The 24,189-nt window shown below is 37.0% G+C and overlaps 1 protein-coding gene across 20 annotated transcripts in view; it reads left to right on the top strand.

Moving 5' to 3' along the window:
- ANK2 (ankyrin 2) overlaps window positions 1-24,189 on the top strand; it is a 272,404-nt gene that overhangs the window by 182,386 nt on the left and 65,829 nt on the right. For 12 of the 20 annotated variants that reach the window (XM_036064263.1, XM_030313215.1, XM_036064265.1 and 9 more), the window contains 4 exons: window positions 3,453-3,551; window positions 4,469-4,567; window positions 12,774-12,846; window positions 20,059-20,203. In XM_036064263.1, coding sequence (XP_035920156.1) covers window positions 3,453-3,551; window positions 4,469-4,567; window positions 12,774-12,846; window positions 20,059-20,203 — 416 coding nt within the window. Of the gene's footprint in view, window positions 1-3,452; window positions 3,552-4,468; window positions 4,568-12,773; window positions 12,847-14,040; window positions 14,095-20,058; window positions 20,204-22,909; window positions 22,922-24,189 lie in introns of all 20 variants that reach the window. The other 8 variants (XM_036064262.1, XM_030313210.1, XM_030313213.1 and 5 more) reach the window with 3 other exon arrangements.

Here is a 24,189-nt window from a genome sequence, read left to right as displayed (position 1 = left end):
TCTTTGGTCCAAAGAAATATGTAATTACATGTTTGTTCATTTAAGTTTATATATCAGAAATTCTTTATTGCAGCTATGTGAGTGGGCTCGACTAAATTAGTGTGAGCGCATTCAAGAGTTTTCAAAGTCATCATTCAAAGATGCTAATAATTAGAAATGTAAGTTTTGGAAGTTAGTCTTTTTATATCCTCTTAGAAGCAGAAGCACAATCATGTCTGTACATAAGCATATTTACAAATGAAAAATAGTTGTTTTTAAAATCATAACTACTACTATTGATATTTAAGATTCAAAACTTCTCATGTGACTCTGGGAGGAACAGCTGCTGCCTAGATTTTGAGCAGTTCTGGACTTTTCATGAAATTGTACTTAGAGATCATGTAAAAGGTCGAAGATGAATTCTTGGATATTAGCACCCAACCCCATTTCTGCTGAGTCAGATCACGCTTAAGCGTACAGGAAAGACATTTTTTTTTAATGTTTATTCATTTTTGAGAGAGAGAGAGCATGAGTGCAGGAGGAGCAGGGAGAGATGGGGACAGAGGCTCCAAAGTCGGCTCTGCACAGACAGCAGCAAGCCCAATGCTCAAACTAAAGATGAGCTGAAGTCGGACACTCAACCGACTGAGCCACCCAGGCGCCCCCAGGACAGACATTCTTATTGGAATCCAGGTCTTCTGAGAGGAATAATGGTAGCTCTGCAATGAGACCTTGGTGGAACATGAAAACAGTTACTGTAGTCTTTTGTTAAGTGTGTCAATGTTGAAATAATATTTACAAGCCAGACATATTGTCTAGATAACGTCATTTACCCTCTTGGGGTTTGATATACAATCACATAGACATTTGGTTGAGAGAAAAATCTCATTTAAAATTTTCAAGTTTTTAAAAATTGAACTGTGTAGATTTGACTTGCTTCTGGAAGAAAATATTTCTTTTAATATGTCTTCAGAGGAGTGGACAGATACATAAATCAAAAGATGTTCTTTTAATAAACACTTCAGAATTTTTTTCACATCAAATGGCATTTTTGGAAAAGGATTTATGTTTTCTGCCTCACATCTCATGTAACTATGGTTACTAAAAATTTGTTTTGTTGCTGTGAAAATGTAAACATATGTACTGCCTTTCCCCTCAAACATTCATGATTTGGTATAAGAACTTAGAAAAGTGAACTTGTTTTATGGGACTATTAGTTGCTTAAAATTAAAATGAAACGCTATAACATCAGCTTGCGGTAACCCAGATTTGGTTAATTATATGATCAATTTGTGAAAAGGGTTTAGAACTTCAGCATGTAAAAGAAAATTTTCTTTGTGAAATATAATGCAAAGATCATAGAATTCTTCAATGAGAAAGAAAAAAAATACCAAAATAATGTTTCTTAGCATATATAACTTTAGATAAATCAAAGTTACACAGACAACATATCTGATCCTTCACCAGACTTGAAATCTTGGCCATTCCCATTTTGCAAATGAGAAAATGAAGGGTTAGAGGGGTTTTGGGATATGCTAAAAGTTGGTAGAACTGGGTCAAGAGCTCCTAGCAGAATGGGCCTAAGACCATGGGTAAGCTGCAACCAAATGTTCATGTAAAAGTTTTTGAGTTCCTCCAGACTTCCCTGGCAAATATACTCATGCACCAGAAGCTTCAGGTAAAGGTTAAATTAAGTCAGGCCCGGGAGACATTTTCCTGGCTATGATGTCCATTGACAACTTGAAAAATGTGAGCTCTTGGGGGCAAGAATGTTACTCTGACATTATTAATTTATGGAAGCACAGTGTCTCTTATTTAGCACATAACATGTGGTTAGTAAATGCTTGTGGAACTTGGTTGATACTGAAGAGGTGAACTAAATTTGGTTGGTGGAACATTTGTAAACACAAGGGAAAGGAAGAATTTTCGGGAAAAAAATATCACTACTTTATGCTTCTCAGATGTCCATGAATTACTTTATTTGAGAGCAGAGTCCCTGCAATAGCAGGTTTCTCAGAGTCCCTGTAATCGGTTTATATTTCCAGGTTGCCTGGGGTGATTCCATTGCAGGGATGAATACCAAACATGGCAGGGCTGATGATGTTCTAGACTGAAAGGCTCTCAGACTGATAGACTCTCACACATGTGGGGACATCCCCATGGACAAAAGGGCCACAGCAAAAGCATAGAAGGAATCATGTGGCACCTTGTGCATACAGACACTTCATGTAGATAGGAGTAGTATTGGTCACAAGGCAGCAATGACACTAGATAAAGGGATATATATTCCTACAAGTTCATGGTATGAATGGACTACTCAGAACTTAGAACCCAGACAATGGGGTCTCAAATATAGATGAATTTTATCAGGATGAGGCAGGGAGATAATAAAAAAAGTAGTCTGATAGCCATTGGCCATTGTGATCTATACAGGTTCTAAACTTAGAATAATCACAAAGAAATGATTTAACTGTTGTTTTCCATTTAATCACCTCTGACACAGGAAGAAAAATATTCATTTATCCAATCATCTATTCACTCAGTCACTCATTATTTATGGGACACCAACTATGTACCAAGCACCTTCATTTTTAGGATGATAACAAAGATTAAAAGACAAATATAAGGTCTGGTATCAGGCACAAAGTGAATGTTCAATGAATAATAGATAGTAATGCTTTGTTGTGCCTCCAAGGATTCGGGCGCCCTTTGTTTAATTAACATGAATATGCAACCAACCTGTGTCCTACCTGCCACCCACTGGAGTTCTGAGCAAGACTGGCTTCCCACTAACCTCACCAGCAGCTCCTCACAAATCACGGATTACAGAGCTTTCAGCTATGAGGAAGTTCAGACTAGGATGTTAAAAAGAACCTAATTCTTAAAGTCATTTTTTGTTGAAAGTGGGCCACTCAGCTTTCAACGAAATGTTCCATTCTCTAAGTGTGCTCTTCTTGGACCAAAGTTGCTCTCTGAAAGGAATGGAAGATTTCGATTTCCTTTCGTTGGTTTAGAACCCCTAACGCTGGCCCAAAGATTATTAGAAAAGTCCTAACAAACAAGCAGTGGCTTGTGAAAATATCCTGTGCATCTTTCCGTTAAAAAGATTTTGAGATTTTACTCTTTCTTTTTCCCCGGGGAAGAAATCATTGTGATAATGCCCTTCTGTCATTAGAAATCTCTCAGCATACCCATTTTTAATGTTAATTAGTTAACATATAATAATAGCTATAATCTGGAGTTTGTTAGTCTATTTCATCAGCTAGTCTTTTCTCTTCGTTTAGCAGACCATAAGGTGAGAGGGAGTATTTGCTGGTGAGAAATGGGGTGGTGGTGATACTGCGCTCCAAATAAAAGGCATCCTTGATGGATTTGCTGTAAATAAGACTAAGATTCAAAATGAAGGCTAACCTAGTTTTCCTTCTCCCGCTGCAAATCTATGGTCGGGCCGTCGTCGCCACCGTCACCCACAGAACGGCTACACGCCTTTGCACCAGGCCGCCCAGCAGGGCCACACGCACATCATCAACGTCCTGCTGCAGCACGGGGCCAAGCCCAACGCCACGACCGCGGTAAGGCAGGCGCCGGCTGCCCCTCACCACGCTGCTGCTTCCTCCTCCTCTGCCGCCCTGGCGGCCCCTTGTCTGAGCTGAGTTCAGACACATCCCCCTTCGATAAACCCCCGCACTCTGGAAAGCCCGGGATTTCTGGAAAGCCTTTCCAGAAATCAGCGTGACTTCTCCGGTAGTGCTTCCCGGGGAGGGAGAGCCGTGGGCCCGACTCGGGCCGTCTCTCTCTCTCGGGGGAGTGGGGCCCTGCGTCTAGGCTGCTGGAACGTGCTTTGCTTACAGCTGGCGCTCAGATGTGAGCGCGAGTCCGCCCCTCCCGCCCGGCCTTCTTAAGGGAGCACAGTTTGCGAGGCTGCTGGCTTAGACAAAGCTCTTCGGGATGTGGAGCCATTGAAATGTAAACTAAGCGGTGCAATTAAACAAACCGGGATCCCCAGTGGCCTGGGCTGGAGACTGAGTTGCTGGCTCGCGCTCTTTTGCTGCACCGTGAGCTCTGTGCACAGCTGTAGCTAAATATGTTACTGAGTTCCCTGTGGTAACATCTTACCTGCAGCAGATGGCCTGACCTCTGATGAGGAGTAAGAATATTTGATACTTGCTAATAATTTTTGGAGAGGTACTTTCCTAAACACAGTGCAATATCTGTTGGGATGTTTGACAACCTTAGGGTTAAAGCGTCAAGTGCTTCTTATTAGAAGAGCAGGCAGATGCAGCTTGTTGTGTTACCATGGTGACCTGGGCTATAGTCTAAAGAAGTTACAAAGAGATTCAGCTGTAATGGTAAAAACTAGTGATTTTCCTAAGCTGTGCCTTGTTTTGGAAGGAAATGCTGGCTCATGCGGAGCAGCCGGTGAGCTCATTGGCTCACGGCGCAGTCCTCCCTCTCAGTTCTCACTCTTTCTCTCTTTCACTGTCTCCAGAATGGCAACACTGCCTTGGCGATTGCTAAGCGTCTGGGCTACATCTCCGTGGTCGACACCCTGAAGGTTGTAACGGAGGAGGTCACCACCACCACCACGGTGAGTAAAAGGAACTGATGGGCTTTGGCTCCATTGTGTTGGTTTTCAAGCCACACACTTTTCACGTATAAAACGCGTTGAGCTTTTGGTTTTTGAACTTCTTTTGGTGACTATATTGCAGAACATAGAAGTATGCAGATGTAATAAATACATTTACACAATGATTACAGGGGTTTTAGCTTCCTCTAGTTAACATCAACCCATATAAATGTAAACATAATTTTATTAGTTTAGTTTCCTCCCCCCCCCCCCCGCCCCCCACCGCCCCGGAGTGACTTCTTTGTCGTTTCGCTGCTCTGCCCTTTCACTGTAGTTGGGTGTGACACCTACTGCAGGAACAGTTGTAGGACACTCCACAGCAAACTTCTGATCCTGGCCATGAGGTCACTCCAGCCTCTGGAAAGACCCTCAACCTCCAGATGCTGGGCTCATGACTGGATCAAATGCATTCCCGTGAGAACAGTTCATCCTCACTTTCTTATTTCTGATTATTCCTTTACTGAAAAAGAAAATTGATTGTACTTAGTAGGTAGACTATATCTGTATCATGACAGAGTATATATATGCTTAATTTTTTTTTTTTTATTGCTTTGAATATGATTGCTGATTCTTTAGGAGAAGCAGTGATAATCACTGCCGTTTGCCAGAGAAACTCTAGGAGAGTGAAGGCTATGGTAATAGTGAGTTGTAAGGCTCTCTTACTATTCAGTTGGAGCAAAGCTTAACGGAGGCCTCGGAAGAGGGAGACTCACAGCCGAAAGTGGAAGTGCTATTCTCTTTGAACTTACTTCTTAACGTTTTTTTCTTAAGCATGAACTCTAAGAACAACAGCTCTTTAATTTCTTTTTAAAATAGAAAAATAGAGCAACAGTAGAACATTAGATGTTCTTTAGAGACAATAAGATCATAAATCAACACAAAAAAAGTCTGGATGGGGTTCTAGTAAATGTCTTAAGCGAGCAATGATGCATATAGTTTTAGAACACTTGTTTATTTTGATAGATATGTGGAAAAAGAAAGGAATTTTATTCTTCAGACTGACACCAAGCCCCTGTCAACATTGAGATAGATGGAATACAGTTGGTTTGATGTGAAATTTTAAATAGAGTGGAGTATGATTTATTAATGAACTGCAAGACACAGCCTGAATTTAGAATGGAGAGAATAGTACTGCTTGTTTTCTCAAGCAGAATCTTAAGACCTTCAGCTAGTGCACCACAATATTTTGTTTAAAGATTTAAGGTATAGCTTCAATAAATTATATAGGAGAAAAAACAAGTCTTGTCACTGCCTATCACTATACTTCTCAATTGTTATGTGTGGCTGAATCTTAATGGCTTTTTCTTACTAGATGATTACTAGAAGAGGAAAATCTTCATATTAGGAACCTATAATATGTGTCTTTATTTGGAAACTTTGAAACAATGTATAAATCACAGATAAGTAAAGGCTTTAGTGTCAAGATTTAGTGGCCAAGCACATCAATTCTTAGAAGTCATGTTTTCTGTCAACTTTATTAGCTTTTCCATGCTCTGGTTATCACGTACATACATTTTTATCAAGTGACCACTAGATGGCAAGCTTGCTTTTTTTTTTTTTTCCTATTTGATCTGCTTTTCCATTCATTTCTTTAAGTAACTCATTTTTTCAATATTTATTAGATAAAAAATATGCCCTGGGGTCTGTGCTGAGTACTGAAGAGTCATTAGTGGTGAAAACATTACCACCACCAACCCGCTCCCCTCCCCAACCAGCAGCTTACAGTTTAATGGGAGTGGAGAATGAGGCATGCTTTCTAAGAGTATAAATTCTTCCTTAACATCAACAGAACTGTGGGACTTACGTGTCTGGTTTCAAAGGGATTCTAGGCTCATAAATATTACTTAGAGTGAATGATTTTAACTGTATAGTTCTATATTTGAAAACGGAGCAATTAACTTGCTAAATGCTATCACTAAACAAGTTCAGATACCTTTCAGAAATTAGACATGTGGTTGTATCTCTACCACATGTAGCTCTAGTAGAATACGAAAACTACTCTTAGAGCTGTGAGCTTTTTATCTTTTCTGGTAACTATGATTCTTTACACTGCCTAGCTGAGCATTTCCTCAATAACAACCACTATACTTAGAAATCAAGTTTCTAGGTAAAAAGCCAAGAAACAAATGTAAAACATAATAGCATGTTTGTTTTTAGTTGGGATGAGAAGTCATTGCCTACATTAACTAAACAAGTACCCCCTTTATCTAAATGGCTAATTTTATTGGTAACATGTTTTGATCCTGCCCTATTTTTGCTTTCTGCCTCTCAGTATTGAATTCTTCTCTTAGAATTCTGAGTTTTATTGTTTCGTGAAATGGAATTTGGGATTAGGGATTGAAAATACGAACTTATTCCTGTTTATTGTGTGGGCCTTCTTACTTTGCACTTCCTCTCTTTAGGAAGAGATTTTCATTCATACTTTTTTCACATATTGTTATGTGAAGCATGTTATCACATGTTAACATAATTTTAATGATATTAAAAATTAATATTTAGCGATTACAGATATGGCAGACATTGAGGGTAGATCTAGGATTCAAATTTAGGTTGTCAGATTCTGAAGACCATGTTCTTAATCACTCTGACATAACTGATCTTGACTTTACTAAAAGTAGCTTAACATGAATTTTGTGAAAGAAGTATTTTAATCTAGGGGTGCCTGGGTGGCTCAGTCAGTGAAGCATCCGACTTCAGTTCAGGTCATGATCTCGCGGTTTGTGAGTTCGAGCCTCATGTCGGGCTCTGTGCTGACAGCTCGGAGCCTGCTTTCGGATTTTGTGTCTCCCTCTCTGTCTGACCTTCCCCCGCTCACGCTCTGTCTCTCACTCCTTCAAAAATAAACAAACATTAAAATTTTCTTTTAAAAGTGTTTTCACCTTATTTTCTATTAAAAACAACCCACTGAAATAGTGTTCTTTGTTGATTTTCCTGGAGGCATCATATTCAATATTATTTTCTAAAGTCTGCAGATTCACTAAGGACAATTTGGAACTACTCACTGGTGAATAGGCAAATAGCAGAGACCATTTAATAATTACGTAAAATTAATAAAATTAAATTTAATGTTACCACCATTTAAGTGTAACAGTTGAATTACAGCTACACAACAAATGTACAAATTTCACATAAGTAGATTCATACGATGTGCCATTTGAGCAGCCATGTGAGTTCTCTTCCATGAAAGAAAGTTTCCCATGCTAATCCTCCTTCCAGAGTTCTTTCCCCCAAAGTATGAATAAAGTCATTGTGTAGAGAGAAGAGTAAGGCGGCAGTCTGTAAGGGAGAAGCCACTGCTTCAGAAATTTCTGAGACATTCTGGAGTTGTGGTTTGTTTCCTTAACCTTTGCTTTTCTAACTTCACTTTGTAAGACCCAGTGGGGGATATGAGGCAGTTTAGCATTCTCCCAGGATTACAATCATTGTGTGTGTTTGCCAGAATGGACATCCAAGTGTGGGGGACACATTTCTGGCATCAGAAGCCGACAAGCTCAATTACCTAAAGCAGTTTGGAAGACTGAGCTATGACTCATCCCTCTACTTATTGATCTGCTGTCATTGATTATTTGTGTTATTTACATAATTTCAGAAATGATCATGTTTTAAGTTGCATATGATCACTGTTGTGTAGACTAAAAATTACTGATTCAGCTACTAAAATAACAATGACATCATAAATTACTGAATAAGCTACTAAAATAAAAATGACATTATATTTACATTAGCATTTAAACAATGGGGCAATTTTTGACAAGAAATTAAGGAAATGTAAATATGCAGTGTCCTAAATCTTATCTAATGCTGTAAGTCATTTCAAACAGGAATCATAACAACAGCAATGCAATAAATCCATTTGAAGTTATCTGACACCTTTTGAGGTGGAGTCAAGATCTTTTTTGAATACAGGTCCATTGACTAGAAGAAGGCTAAATGATCATTCTTGCATAAAAAAACATCATTATGACATACTATGTTTTATTTGTGTATATATATATCATATCTTGATAGTATGTCTTGATATATCTTAATAGATAGTATCTATATCTTGATAACTATATCTTGATCTAAATACTATCAAGTATATTATCTTAAAGCAACGTATATTATCTTAAAGCTTAAACATTATCAAGTAAATTATCTTAAAGCAATGTATATTTAAAGCAAAGTATATTATCATAAAGCAACACTATGCTGAGTGCAGAACCTTTTTAAACTTTTGACATACTTTTTTCTTTCTAATCTTCTGTAGAATTGTTTCAGCCACACCTGAGTAGCATATTTTTGGTGACTCACCTATGTTGAGATTTCCAAACCATTTTCATTAGTTTTATAGAAATATTATTTACATACTATTTAAATTATTACAGACATTCTGTTAACATGTACAATTGGTATAAATAGGTTTGGGAACAAAACCAAATTTAGCCCGTAGCTCCACTGATGGGAGCCATTGTGTGTGGGCATTAGAAGGTGGCATACTAGCCAAGACCACTCATCGTGCTGTGGTGACTTGGTGAGTATGTGATACAAAGGAAATGGTCGACAAGGGATGTGGGCTAAGTAGAGGTCAGTGAAACACACTTTCTTTTGCTTAAAAGAAACCAGATATTATCTATTATTCACAAAACAGCACGTTAAGGACGCCTGTTTTATTTTTTACACCCACATAGTGCATATTAAAAACTCTTGTTAAGCCTTCCATCTATCATATCCTGTTTATTGCCATGTTATCTATTTAATTACATAGGATTAAATTTGTGCCTTGTGCACCATTTTAACTTTGGAGTGGTTTCTAATCTTGACTACAGAATTAGATTCTATAGCAGGAGGAGAAGCCGTGATCATTTAATTATATCCTTGTTTCTATGTATTTCAGATGCATTTGTATGAAACCGTATATGTTTTGATAATCAGTTTTCAAAGGACACTTTTTAAGGAAATATGTTTCATTTTATAAGATTACTCGTAAGTAGGAGGGCTTATTTGTGCATTTGACATGTATTTATTGATGGCCTTCTAAAGGTCAAGCACTGCATCACGAACAAATGCATACTATATTGACTACATTGCATGTGGAGGGCATTTTTACTATATTTACAGAAAAATATCTATGACCAATGTGATCACTGTGTGTTAATTTTTGATTGCCACCTATATTTGCTGATAATAACTTTGATAGTATTCAATGACCAAACTAAAGCAAAGCTATTTCCACTCTTAGAAATTCAAAGAAAATACGGTCCTATTATCAGTGTCTGAAGATACAAACTAAGAATATCGGGCAAGTTAACTTCATCATTTAAAAAATATTTCTGTCACTTATTTTCAAATACAGAAGCATCCTCTTGTGGAACGTGACCTCTGAAGGGCAAATACTCTAGAACATTTCTGCAAAATAAACTTTCTGTGTAGTCTAGTACAGTAGATATCCCTTCACATTTTTAAATCATTTACACTGAGAATCTTATTTAAAAATTAATAGAATATCATAGTTTAATAGGATGTCACTGTCTCTTTCCTCTATTTTAAATGCAAATCACTTTTTGCAGTTTATATGCTTCTCCAATGGGTTCCATTTTGAGCTCACAATAGACCCATCTGAACAGCTTTTTAAACATACTCATAGTTGGGGCACTTGGATGGCTTAGTCAGTTGAGCTCCGACTCTTGAGTTAAACTCACGATCTCACAGTTTGTGAGATAGAGCCCCTCTGTCAGGCTCTGTACCATGATTGCAAAGCCTGCTTGGGATCCTCTCTCTCTCTCTCTCTCTCGTCTCTCTCTCTCTCTCTCTTCCCCAACCCTGCTCAATTGCATGCTCTCTCTGTCTCTCTCAATTTCCCTCAAAATAAAAACTTAAAAAATAATAAAAATAAAAATATCATAGCTGGGCCCTCAGGGGTTCTTATTTAATTGTTCTGTAATGGGATCCAAGTGACAGTGCTTTAAAATTTTCTCTGATTTTAATTAGCAGCTAGAGTTGAAAACCTTTGATATAAAACATAGGTTTTAATCTATTCATGTTAAATTTATAAACTAATATAGAAATAAGTAAATGATAGTCCTCTTAAGTTTGTTCATTTAACAAATATTTATTGACCACCTGTTATTATCCAGAATTTTGAATGGGTGCTTTTGTTTTTCCTAAAGTTTAGTTTGTTTTTGGTGAATAAGACATTATGGAATTCTTTAAACACCATCTGCAACATGCAGGAAAGCTGAATTTAGTAGTTTAATCTTCAACTGTGGCTTCATTGGGATGACATGAGACTTACTTCTCAGTTTCTTCCCATTCTTTAACAGTTTTGTCACCCAAAAGAAAGTCTATTCAGTGGTTATGTGGATTTAAAATATATTTTGCATAATTTTGTATCATTGGTTTATTCAGTGTATATTTGAGAAGCACTTAACTATGTTTCAGGTTCTGTGGAACAACATATCGTTAATGACCCACACTCTTCTGCGGGAGCAGATAAAGGCACATACAGCAGTGTATGATGTAGTTGTAACAGTACATAACAGCAGATAGTCACAGTTAAAAAAAAAATTCATCAGGGAGGATTGGGGAATGTTTCTCCATGGAAGTTACTTCTAATATGAGCCCAAAAAAAGAAGGAGAAGAATGTTTCTGGTAGAGGAAAGGATACATGGAAAAACTTAGAGGTATAAGAGAATGTTACCTGTGAACATGACTGTAACATGGAGTGAGAGATGAGGCCTCCCTGCCTCTCCTTTCTACAATACCTGGCTCTTCTGAGCCACTTTGTCTTGCTTTTTCTCAGAGGAGATACAGGACCACTGAAAGGGCAGGTAGTATCGCATTGTGATTTCATCAGTCCCTCTAGACACACAGATATACATGTATATGTGAATATATTTTCAAATTAGTTGACTTACCCTGTAAACATATTTGAAGTTCTCTACTGCTTTGGGGAAGAAAAGAACTGGTGATAGGGTCATTATAGCCATTAAAACAAGTCTGTTCTTTATGTAGCAAAGTTTAAAATCCTGAGACAAGCTGTTTATTATTGTATTTTAGTGGCTTTAATTAAAAATTTGACTTAGGTAGAGTTCCTGTTAAAATGCCAGTCGATGCACTTAATACATTTTCAATGCAGACACTAGAGATATGAGCTTGAGACTTGACTGTCTTTAGGTGACATTTCAAGTAGTGAGATTGGATTTTTGTCTTTTTTTTTTTTAATATGTAATATCCTTGATGTCTGAAACAGTGCCTGGTATGCAGTAGGCATTCTAAATGTTTCTTGAGTGCCTTGAATGACTAAAAACTTCAGAGCCTCTTCAGTTTTAGGATGAATTTAGTATTGAATTACAGTTATAATAATGATGTTATGCCTGCAGATATTTGAGTGCTAACATGTTCCAAGCACTGTTCTTAGAACTCTTATTTATATTATTTCACTTAATCTTCATAACAGTTTTACGAACTAGTATTATTATCCCTGTTTTACACATGAGAAAATTGAGGCACAGAGATATCAGGGAAATTGTGCCTCATAGCTCATAAATGATGAAGTTAGAATTTGAACCCAGGTAGCCAGTCTTCAGAACCTGGTCTCTTAACCTTCCATTGCCTATCAGGAATGGCAGGCAGTGGCCTTGACAGCTCTGGAGTGCTTTGGTGGAAGGCATATAAGCGACAAACCAGAACCGTAGACCCATGGATCCTCTGGTCCCAGAAGACATGCGTCACATTTTCTGCCCAGTTTGTCTTTCACCTTGTTTACAACTTCTTTTCCGATGGCTTTGTTTTTAACAAATTACATATGTTCATTGCTTCTTTTTAAAGCTTTTCTGGAGACATCACTCAGTTTGTTTTAGGGAAGCCCTGAAAATGTTAATCTGCTTTCTCAATATGACTAATTATTAATGCCATTGCTAAAGAATTTATTTTCAAAAAGGTACTCAAAATAATGAACTTCCTCTTGTACAACTTCACTGGAGTCAATGATCGTATATCTTCAGAAAGAACAAAGGAATTTTCATGAAAGAGAATAAGAAAAGAAGCTTCCAAACATGCATGTGGGAAGATGAAATGCCCAGGGACGGATGGCTTGCTGAGGCTGCCCATGTGACCTCCTCTGTGATTCTTTTGCTCTTGTGTTGGAATTTAACTTGCATATTAATGATTTTTTTTTTCTTTGCAGACTATTACGGAAAAACACAAGCTAAATGTTCCTGAGACGATGACTGAGGTTCTTGATGTTTCTGATGAAGAGGGTAAGAATTTTATTCAGTTTCTGTGACATCTGTCACTCTCTTACACAAAGACAAGCAAGCCATCCTTTTTCTCAGGGACTAAGCTGGTGCAGTGAGTATGAGTGACAGCATCCTAACATTTAAAATCACTTTTTCACCCTTGTTTCAGAACATACACTTTTGCCATTTGGGGCAGAGAGGATAGCAATTAGTCTATTTTTTCAATGGGTATTATCTTTAATGTGTTACTAAATGACAGGACTGGAAAAGTGGAAAGGAACTGGAAATTGGCCAACTGTGGAAAAAAAAATCTGCCTGATAATACAATTATTATTAATGTATGTTTTAATTATGTTAAAATACACTTTCAAAGTTACTCTTAAAGCCCTTAAAAGTATACTTTCTCAATGGTATCTCGAGCAATCTCTGTTTCTGATTGGTTCCAATGAACAGAATATATTTTAAGTCCAGAGGAAAGGAGGCTTAGATAAGGTTAAAATTAGTAAGTCATACTAATTCAACATAAGAAGTTGATTAAGTCATCGCATATGTCCTGTATAGTCTTAGAGTTGACAAAAAGTGTCTAAGGTGGTGGATTTCAAAGTGTGAGAGGCTAGGGCTCTAAAAGGAGCACCAGGGTCTGCCTGGCGGGAGGATGGGGTATTGGAATGTAATACCCAATGGGGTAGGGAGTGTGTTGCTCCCTACCTCCACTTCAGTTAGAGCAGCTGACTTTCCTTGAACAAAAATATCGCTGCCAAAAAATCATGCATGCAGCTAATGAGGTACGTAATGAAGCATGTAACCAAATTTCAATAGTACAGCTTTTGGTCAAATGTATATGTTTGAAAAATTATTGCCATAGATCGTAGTACTAGTGTCAATAATAACTGCTTTTACTAAGAAATATTAGAAGCAGATTTTTAGGTTCCTCAAGATAGAACCATAAAGTAAAACTTCACTTGAGATGTTATTTGGAACCAATTTGTTCACCTACTGGTAACAGACACCAACGTATCTCAGCTTTTGTAAGAACTTACGACAAGAATGAGCACGTTTGGTCACTGTATTAGTATAAATAAATTAATAATGGCCAAAGGTAGTAGTTCCAAGTATTATAATAATGTTGTGTTCCTTCCTAACACTTGCCAGCTAATTTTCAGCATCCATATATGCGCATCATATTTTGTTTTCTGGGGTCATCTTTCTTAACAGCTTTTAAACAGTTCGGTGACAACTTTATTGATGGGGAAGCGCTTAGTGATTCAGGTATCTTTAGAGGAAGGGATTGGAGTGAAAGCTTTTTTTTTGCTTTTAATTTTTCTTAACTGGAGAGAAGCAACTCGCCTGCTATTTAAATCTGGGTGCCTAATACTAATCTGTTTCTTTTGAAATAGCATGTCTAATATGGATGGAGTTGTGTATGTGTGCATGTGAGTGTGTGGATTTTATTAACTTGGAAGCTTAAAGCCATAACCTGCTTTTACTACTAATGAGTTTGCTACCTATTATTAGAATTGAATTGTTGAAACCTATTAGTAGAATTAAATTACCTAATGAGCATTATATATAAATATTTTTTCCGTAACTAGGTCTCTTGTTAGAATACAAATTCAGAGAAAAAAAATAATTATTTGATAAGTTGACATTTAACTAGCATGAACCTGTTAAAACTAAGACGACTTGACTGATTGTATTTCATTTCCTTCTTGGATGGAGATAAGTTTTAGATATGGCTAAAAATATATGAAATGGATAGCTATTATGTGATTTATTAAGGTAGCTAGGAATAAAGAAAAAGTAACTCTTAAAATGATTTAGGGCAGCTTTGGCATATAGGGAAAAATGAATAAAATAAAATATTCTATCCACTGAGAAAGATTCAAGGTACATTTGGCACCACTTGAAGCAAACCTGCTACATGAAAATCTAAATTTATAGATCAAATAAATTAGTGATTATTTAATTTCCTTATTTCCTACATAATTATTAAATAATTCTGATAGCTAATGCATTCAGAGTACTTAGTGGGTTTATAGAAATTCCATTCATGTGAAACAGTTTCTTGGAGCTGCTCATTGCATAATGTAAGATGTAGCTATAACATCTTGTGTACTTTTGTTAAAACACTTACAGATTAAGAGTTATTAGTGATAAAAGTCTTGATTTGAGAGAAATATTGGCTAATGATCAGAATATCTTTTATGGTGACAGAAGAAGCTTTCTTTTTTTTAGACATAGCCAAACGCTTAGTAACATTTTTTTCCGAGAAAGAAATTCAAGTTGAATTTTTATATGTAGGATATACAGTATTTGAGTATTGTGAAGTAACTTTTAGTGCAAGAATTAGTATAAAGAAACTTGGCTCGTTGACATTGCCAACGCTTTAATGTTTTATGTGTTTAAAATGTTTTTGTGGAACCTATTATCCATATGGACGAGGTGCAGCCACGTGTGTTTTGAAGGTATTCGTCAATTCCTGCCTTTTTTAAAAATCTGTTTTGATAGTAGTATGTGTTTCAAAATTCAAAAGGATATTCAAGCCAAGTATAGATGTCCTTTCAAGCTAACTTGTTATAGTAAAGTAATCAGGATATGCACGTATGAATCCAGTCCACAGATAGTAAAAGTGATGTTATCGTCTATAAAGTTCTATCCCTGTACCACGGGGGAATCAAAGGTGGACATAGGGCATGCCGTTAGAAACATATGGAGAGATAATGTAGAAGTTAAATGAAGTGTAACTGCAGGCACTATCCCATCACTGTTCATATCTGCCCTGGAAGGTCAGGAGGAGAGACCTGGCACAGTGCCGTGGACTTGCTGAAATGGAGAGATCAATAGGAAGGTGACACAGATTTTAGAGAGTAGAGAAGGAGTGTGGAAGTATGGAAGGTCCTGAGATAGGAAAGTGCAAGAGAGAGACACAGAGTGGCAAAATCATCCAGTCATTCGGTTTGGCTAATGCATTAAAACATATTGGGCTTCGCTGTGGAATGGTTGAATTATTAACTGAAAAGTCTGGGAAATTAGGACATATTAAAAATTTTGATTAATGAGTGAAACATATCTAATTTTTACAAAGATTAAGCCAGCCATGTTACACTAAACGAGTGTATTAGGAAGAAATTGGAAGGAAGGAGATATTTGATGGAAGAGAAAATATTGGCTAAGCATCTACAATGCTAGGTGCATTATCTCATTTAATCCCCATGGCATCCACGTGAGATAGGCTATGGATTTCCCCTCATTGTTTTTCAGGCGAGGAAGGGCTCACCTGAACATGAGAGGACTAAGACTTAAACACATTAAGTAGTTTGCTCAACAGCATACAGCCATTAAGTGCTGGGTGGAGAATGTAAGCCCAGTATGAAAGCTGCTATAATAGCTCAGTCATATTATAAATAAGTTCTGGTGGAGCAACATGGCAGGCAAATGGGAGGAAAAGGTGGAAATGGGAATTCAGTCTGAGAGTATCGTACAGTGCAGACGAAAACAGAGCTGTAAGAGTAATCCTCTACATCTTCATAGGATCATGAGCTGATCCCCGCCTTTGCTGACTCAGCTCCACAGCAGTAAGTTATATAGTGGGGCTCAGGGGTCATAACACTTATGTAACTAAAATACCTGTAGAAACATGACTCCCGTCCCACATACTCAAACAGTTGTTTCCTTTTTTTTAAGTAAAAAAAGTTTTTTCCCCCGTATATTCCTGTGTTTGGATGGTTTGTACAAACTTCTCCACTGGCTCTCTGGAATGATGTGTACTAATAATAATCAAGAGAACTCCAGAAGGGCAGTGTTATGATGCAGTGTAGAGGCATCAGCTATTATCTCCATTGAACACACTTCTGTGAACACTTGACACTTTATGAGGCTGTTCACTTCTTCCTTGTATTACATGACAGATTCTGCATCCAGCTATTCCCTTCACCTTTGCATAAATAAGAGTAGACTTAGTCTTCCCGAGTGTTAACAAAACTTGTGTACTTTTTTTTTTCTGGAAAGAATTTAGGCTTATAGCCAAACCAGACAAAGCCTGTGTTTCGGTACACCAATTCTTAGAATTGATCTTACAATCTTTTCCCCCAGAAATAAACAAAGGGGCACCCAACTTAGTTGACTTATAAAAGCACTCCTATGTAAAAATGTACCAATCATACAAGAGAGGGGGAAATAGGAGGAACAAATGAATCCTACAAGGCCTATAACAAAATGTCTGAGCTTCTTGATTTTATCACTATGTTCAGACACTCTCTTTCTGGACTGTTTGCCATTGCTCACCCACATGAACGTGTACTATTGCCAAGTTATTTCACATAGTATTCTCTAAATAAGTAATGATTATTACTCTTTCATATTGTTTTTACTGCCCTCCATGACCCCTTACACATGAGCCTCTCTCCTGAAGTACTGACAATCTCTGCCCATGAAAACTGAGCCCGAACAAATAATCAGCTTCAATTCTTTCTTCAGTGAGTGCTTCACCAGCTTTACTGAATTTCCGAGGAATACCACAAGAAATTACTACAAACTTAGTGGCTCAAACCTATTCTCTCACAGTTCTGGGAGTGAAAAGTCTATGGTGGGACCATACTAACCTCCGATGGCTCTAGGGAAGAGTCTTTCTTGTCTCCTCCAGCTTCTAGTAGCTGTCAGTGATTCTTGGTGTTCATCCCTTGGTTTTTAGACACATTGCTTCAACCTTCACATGGCATGCCTTCACATGGCATTCTCCTCTGTGTCTCTTTCTCTGTCTCTTATATGAATGTTCACATTGCATTTATCCAGTATTATCTCATCTCAGTCCTTAACTTAGTTATGTCTGTAAAGGACATATCTCCAAATAATGCCACATCCTCAGGTTCCAAATGGACATGAAATTTTAGGGAGGAGACTACTGAACCTACCACATCATCCTAAAGTGATCTCTCTCTTCTGACCTTTTTGGCTTCTTCTTCATCTTCTTTTTTTTTTTTAGAGAAAGAGAGGGAGGGGCAGATGGGGAGAGAGAGAACCTTAAGCAGGCTCCATGCTCAGCGTGGGCCTCGATGCAGGGCTCGATCCCATGGGATCATGACCTGAGCTGCAATCAAGAGTCAGATGCTCAACCAACCGAGCCACCTAGGCACCCCTGACCTTTTTAGTTCTTAAAGTTGACAAACATCATGCATTTTGTCTTTGACTATATTGTTATTTATCTGTTGTTACATCTTGCTTTGTGAGGGAACACTTTGAAGAGGAAAATAATGTAAGGGCTGGAGGTGGGGTGGAGACCACTTTAACAAACATAATTTTAAAAACTTTACTCATGTTTTCCTTAGAGCTATCAGATTTATGAATTTTTAAACAATAAAATTCTATTTCTTTATAATACATATATTTAAAAATATTTTTGCATAAATGAAATTTAGCTCAATGTGTAATACGTTCACCATTTTGTATTAGTAGAAGCAATAGCTAGCAGTTATTATACTCTGGCATTTTATTACACATTTTATGTGTTATTTAATTCATATAACTAGTATATGTGATAGATTATTAGTATCATTCCCATTTACTAGTTGTGGAAACTGAGGCTCTGGAAGATTAACAAGCCAGTAATAACAGAATCAGAATTTGAACCCAGGTCTGTCCAGTTCTAAAGACTCAACTTTGATTTTATCTTCAAAGTTTCATTTCTCTTTATTTTTGAGAAGGATACAAAAAGCAAATGGAGGAGGGGCAGAGAGAGAAGGAGACAGAATCCTAAGCAAGCTCCACATGGTCAGCACAGAAACTGATGTGGGACTTGAACTCACAAACCATGAGATCATGACCTGAGCCAAAATCAAGAGTTGGATGCTTAACCAACTCAACCACCCAGGTGCCCTTAAAGACTCAATTTTTAATAATACTCTGGGTATCCTAACTCAGAGTGCTAAAACTCAGTAAAAATCTAATGGTGTCCCTGAAAGAGCCATAAAAATATTTTTAATGATGAAACTTGTAACTGTCAAATGTTAAGTGCATTGATTTTAAGACAAAAATCTAATGGTGAATAAGTTACGTCCCTATTTACTGAAAGATCTTTTTTTTTTTCAGTCTGTCATCAGCTTTAAGTAATTTAGAGACCTAATAATCTGAGATCTTAAAATCATATATACAGACAAATAATGAAATGTCAAAGACCCACCCTTCTTACAGTTCTTTAATGCTGTATCTCTATAAATTAGTGTTGATTTGGAACAATTATTTGAAACAAATGAGAATAAAACAATATTTAACTTAGTTGTAGGAATAAAGTCCATTCTTTCAAGTTTTCCTTTACATAGATTATGAGGCTTAAAGTGTGTGATTAGTGTCTCAGAGTCCTCAAAGACAGTTTCTCTCTCATTATTTATTTCTCCATCTCAGCATGTTAATGGCATATAGAACATTTCTGTGAATGGGGTATTATTTATTGAATTACCTGAAAAAGATATTGTTGAAAGCATTCTATTCCTAATCACGGGCAGGGGATGTACCCTTAACATTTGTGCTTCTAAATATGAGCCACCACACTTAGTCATCTCTTTCTGCTACAACTTAGTTACTTAATTCACTTTTTTCCCTATAGTTCACCTTTGGGAAGCCATCTAGTTTCCAACAAAACATACTTTTTTATGCTCTCCAGTGTTTTTAAAATTAAATTCAAGGTTGTTTATTAAAATGTCACAATCTGTTCACATTGTTCTGGTGTTCTTTCCCTAATGTGCATATCTTGCTAATCTTATAAATTATATCCCTTCCTTTAATATACCACAGATTTGTTTTAGAGCAGTAGATATTACTTAGCATATTGCCAATGACATGAAGAGAATGTTAATGCTGGACATCATGTACAAAATTATTGGAACTGTGTGTAGAAGTTAAGCAGCCTACATATTGTACTAAGTTAAATAACATAAGCTATAAGCCAGCTAAAGAAAATGAGTAAAGAAATGAGTGATGAAGAAATGAGTAAAGAGAACTGACTGATAGTAAGAGAATTAGAATTCAGGTAATTATTTCTTCTTGGTAAGCGATAGAAGCGGGTCAAATATTGTTTCTCTAAGTTTTATCACTTTTTAATTGCATGCGTTCTGTTCTCTTTGGTGTGTGGTGTTTCAGTGATGTCAGTGCTATTATGCTGGTATTTTCCACAATCCTCCTATTTTGTAGTTAATATTACATTCAACGCATAATGCTTTGTCTTTCTCTGGTTGCTTCAAGGTGATGACACAATGACAGGTGATGGAGGAGAATACCTAAGGCCCGAGGATCTGAAAGAGCTGGGTGATGACTCTCTACCCAGCAGCCAGTTCCTGGATGGTATGAATTACCTGCGATACAGCTTGGAGGGAGCCCGCTCAGACAGGTATTCACCTAAAGCTTACATTTGATGTCAGCTAGGAGGGAATGCAACACTTTTTTCATGATAATAATAAAAAAGTAGACATAATTATTGATACCTAAACAGGGACTGCACATAACAACTCTGAGCATGTTACCTTACTGCGTTCTTGAGCAGCTTTTTTTTAAGTTTATTTTATTTGAAAGAGAGTGAGAGAGAGCAGAGGAGGGGGAGAGAAAGGGGGAGAGAGAGAATCCTAAGCAGGTTCTGTGCTGACAGCACTGAGCCCAATGCAGGGCTCCATCTCATGAACTGTGAAATCAGCTCATGACCTGAGCTAAAATCAAGAGTCAGAGGCACCCAGGCACACCCCTTGAGCAACTTTAAGTGCCTATTTTAAAGAACAGGAAACTGAGTCGAAAGAGATTAAGTTACTTAGTAAAAGTCAAACGACCAGTAAAAAGCAGAGAAATGATAAGTAAAGAAATCTCTACTTTTCAATGTAGTGTTTTAATTATTTGCCACTTTTTTCTCTAGGCAAATAAAAAGGCCAGTTTTACCTTATGGACAGGCTAACTACGTGGCAATTACAGACACATGCAGTTTCCTTGAGTGTTTTTGTTAGTGCCATAATTTCTGTGAATAGAAGTATGTTGTGAAGAAGGATTAAAAAGAAGTAAATTCAAAAGGAACCTGTGCCTGAAACTGACTTTTTCATGAAAAATAACGAGACCACAGTCCTCCAAGAACTTGAATACAAAAAGCAATCTGAGAAAAATATGAAGGAGCATAGGTTTTGTAGACAAATCTGAAGAGGTTCATTTAATACTCTGAAGTATAAAATCAGTGTTATTTTCTGACTGTTACTTACTAGCATAACTGGTGTTGGTTATTTTTTGAGGCAAGCAGAAGAACATTCCATGGTACCTCATCAAAAGAATGACTGCCAATTTAGGTTAAGCATATGGTTGTCCACATAGCATCTTTTTCACTAATCAATAATCTTAGGTTTGTAGTTTTAATCTTGGCTGTTTGCTAAGCTATAGTTAACATATACGGAGTCTAAGAAATAGACATTTTAAAGTTAATTTTTTAAATGTTTGTTTATTTTGAGAGAGAGAGAATGAGTGGGGAAGGGGCAGAGAGAGAGAGAGAGAGAGAGTGAGAGTGACAGAGTCCCAGGCGGGCTCCATGCTGTCAGCACAGAGCCGTATGTAGGGCTTGATCTCAACAAACCATGAGATCATGACCTCAGCCGAAATCGAGAGTTGGACGCTTAACTGACTGAGTCACTCAGGTGCCCCTAGGAAATAAATACTTTAAAACGTAGTCAATTCTAAATGGATAATTAGCAAAAACAAGTTTTCTTGGGGGTTTTTCCTTGAGCATCAATGCCTCCTCCCTATTTTTTCTCTTTTCCTTAAACAATTCAATGTGCATGTAGTGAGTGCCTTTCTGGGCTGGCTTTGTGGTAGTTGCTAGAGGTACAAACATGACTAGGACACAATTGCTAAAATCATAGTCAAATGGGATGTGAGAGAGACTGGGCTGTAGTACCCACAGAATGCAATTGAAACCCCAGCGCTCAGGCTTCCTGGAGGAGATGAGCCCAAACTGAAACACAGTGATGGCTAATGATGGTGAAGAAGGGTGGGAAAGGCATTTGAAGCCTTAATGAGATCATGAGCAAAGGCCCATGGTGTGTGAGAGAAAGAGTATAGTGCAGTGTTGCTAGAGTATAAGTGTGAAGGAGGGGAGATCTTGTCTACATTTTGGGTGGATCCCTCTGACTGTGAGATTAAGGGTGAATTTTAGGGAGAAGTTGTCAAAGGGCTAAACCTGGCAGTTGTGACCACCTGAAAAACTATTGCAGTAATATTAATTGAAGCTGTTAAGAGAAGATTTGAACTTTAACCCTGGTGGTAGTGATCATGGAGAGAAATTGGGAAATGACAAATTCAAATTTGTCATAGATAGAGCCTATCTATGAGGTGAAACTAGCCAGATTTGGTGACAGATTTCACGGAGTGGGTGAAGAAGAGGAAGAAGATTAGACTGACCCCTTGGCTTCAGTGACATAGATAGAAGGTGGTCCATGGGGTCAAGAGGCAGAAGGAGGAGCACTCAGGGACGAGAGTGGAAATGCTCATGATGGAGCCCGTGTTTTATAATTGGATTCTGACATCCTGGTAGATTTGGACATCACAATCTGAAGTTTCTTAATAAAAGACTTGAGATTTCCAAAAAATAAAATGTTTATGGCTTTGCACAGATTCATAATAATCTATACATAATCATATCACTGTCAGAGGGAAAAAAAAACCTTTATTTTCAGCCTGTTCTATTTTACTAAGAATAAATTCTTGATCTGATTCTTTTTCTTTCTTTGAAAGTACCAGGTTAAGAAAAATTTGGAACAATACTATCTATAAAACAGGGGTCAAAGGTTTAATGATTCCTCTTAAACTGAACACTTATCAGCATTTAAGATGAGGCAATAAAATGAATAAGTCATGGTCAGTTCTCTAGGTCCACACTTGCATTTATGGGACCCCAGATTGTATTCATGATCTCCAACACGGAATTACAGGCAACATCTCATTTTCATGGAATTCTTGTTTCACTGTGTTTTTTTTTTTATTTTGCTTAGGCAGTTAAGTGGAAATTTTCTTTATTTTTTTTTTGTAACCATTTTTACTTTTCATTATTTATTTGGTATGCTTTCAATAGTACCATGCCCAGGTAGGTATTAAATAGCATGAAAACATGATCCTCCTGGATACATCCACATTTCCTTGCTCACTTTTCGTGTGTGTGTGTGTGTGTGTGTGTGTGTGTATGTATGTAGGCAAGGGGTGCTTATATTCTAGAATTATGGATTTATTCTCAAATTAGAATTTTGATGTATTGAATAACTAAGCTAGAAGGGTAAATATATTACTAGAATAAAAGTCTATGACATGCCCCTGGTATGATTTTGTGTTAACATCACAGCTCCACCTTGTGGCTGACAAAACATTAGCATGGCTTCTCCAAAGGAACCTAGTCAGCCTTATGTGTAGTTGAAGATGGTAGAAAAACGATTCTGATGCCTAAAATGTACCTGGATGCAGGAGAACAAAAATAAGTACAATTTAATGTACATTCCTAAAAATATATCCAAATTCTGATTAGATGTTGTGTCCATAGTATTATTGTTTTAAATTAAAAATGCCATTTAAATTTAATGTAAAACACTAAGTAACAATGAACCACAGAAGCTTTTACAGACAATAAAGCACATAAAGCATAAACATTTTTGGATATTCACTTGTTCAGTAGGGTTGAAAAACTTCATTAATTGACTGTCTAATAGTACAGCATACTAAGATAGTAATTATTACGTTTTTCAGTAATTATTACATGTTCAGACTTTGATACTACCTGTTGTGTCCATAAAGTAGTTTACTATAGTGGAAAAAAGCATAAATTTAAGACCATAACAGAACTTTTGGCACAATCCCTAGCTGAACAGCAAGTAAAAATTCACACTTCTATGGATACGTGTTATTTTGACCTTACTAACTGAATGGCATGACCTCTGAGTTTATGACAAAAATGAATTGTAAAACATTTAAACCTGTTTGTAATGTTTTCAGTCAGGGTAGAGACTTGAATTATTCCAGACATTTGTGCTGGTCATTATTTCACTAGAATAATTTCTTCACTGTTGGAATATTCTAATTTTATTTATTTAAGTAAATTCTATATATCAGAGACAAGAGCAGTTAGAAACTGTAAACGTTGATTGAACACCCAGTTAGCATTTTAGAAGGCAGCAAACAGTAAGACAGAATAAAATCATAGAGATATTTGGGCCTCGTTCTCACTCATTCATTCTCCCTCCCTCTGTCTCTCCAACTTTTCTTACTCTCTGTTTCCGTATGTTAATATTTTTCTCTCTCTACCCTAATCTCATTTTTGGTTGTAAGTCAACTGTATCTCTTTTGTTTTTTTCTTCTCCTTCTGTA

Source organism: Lynx canadensis, chromosome B1 (genome assembly GCF_007474595.2).
Source record: "Lynx canadensis isolate LIC74 chromosome B1, mLynCan4.pri.v2, whole genome shotgun sequence".
NCBI lineage: Eukaryota > Metazoa > Chordata > Mammalia > Carnivora > Felidae > Lynx > Lynx canadensis.
This window is presented reverse-complemented; position numbering and strand designations above follow the sequence as displayed.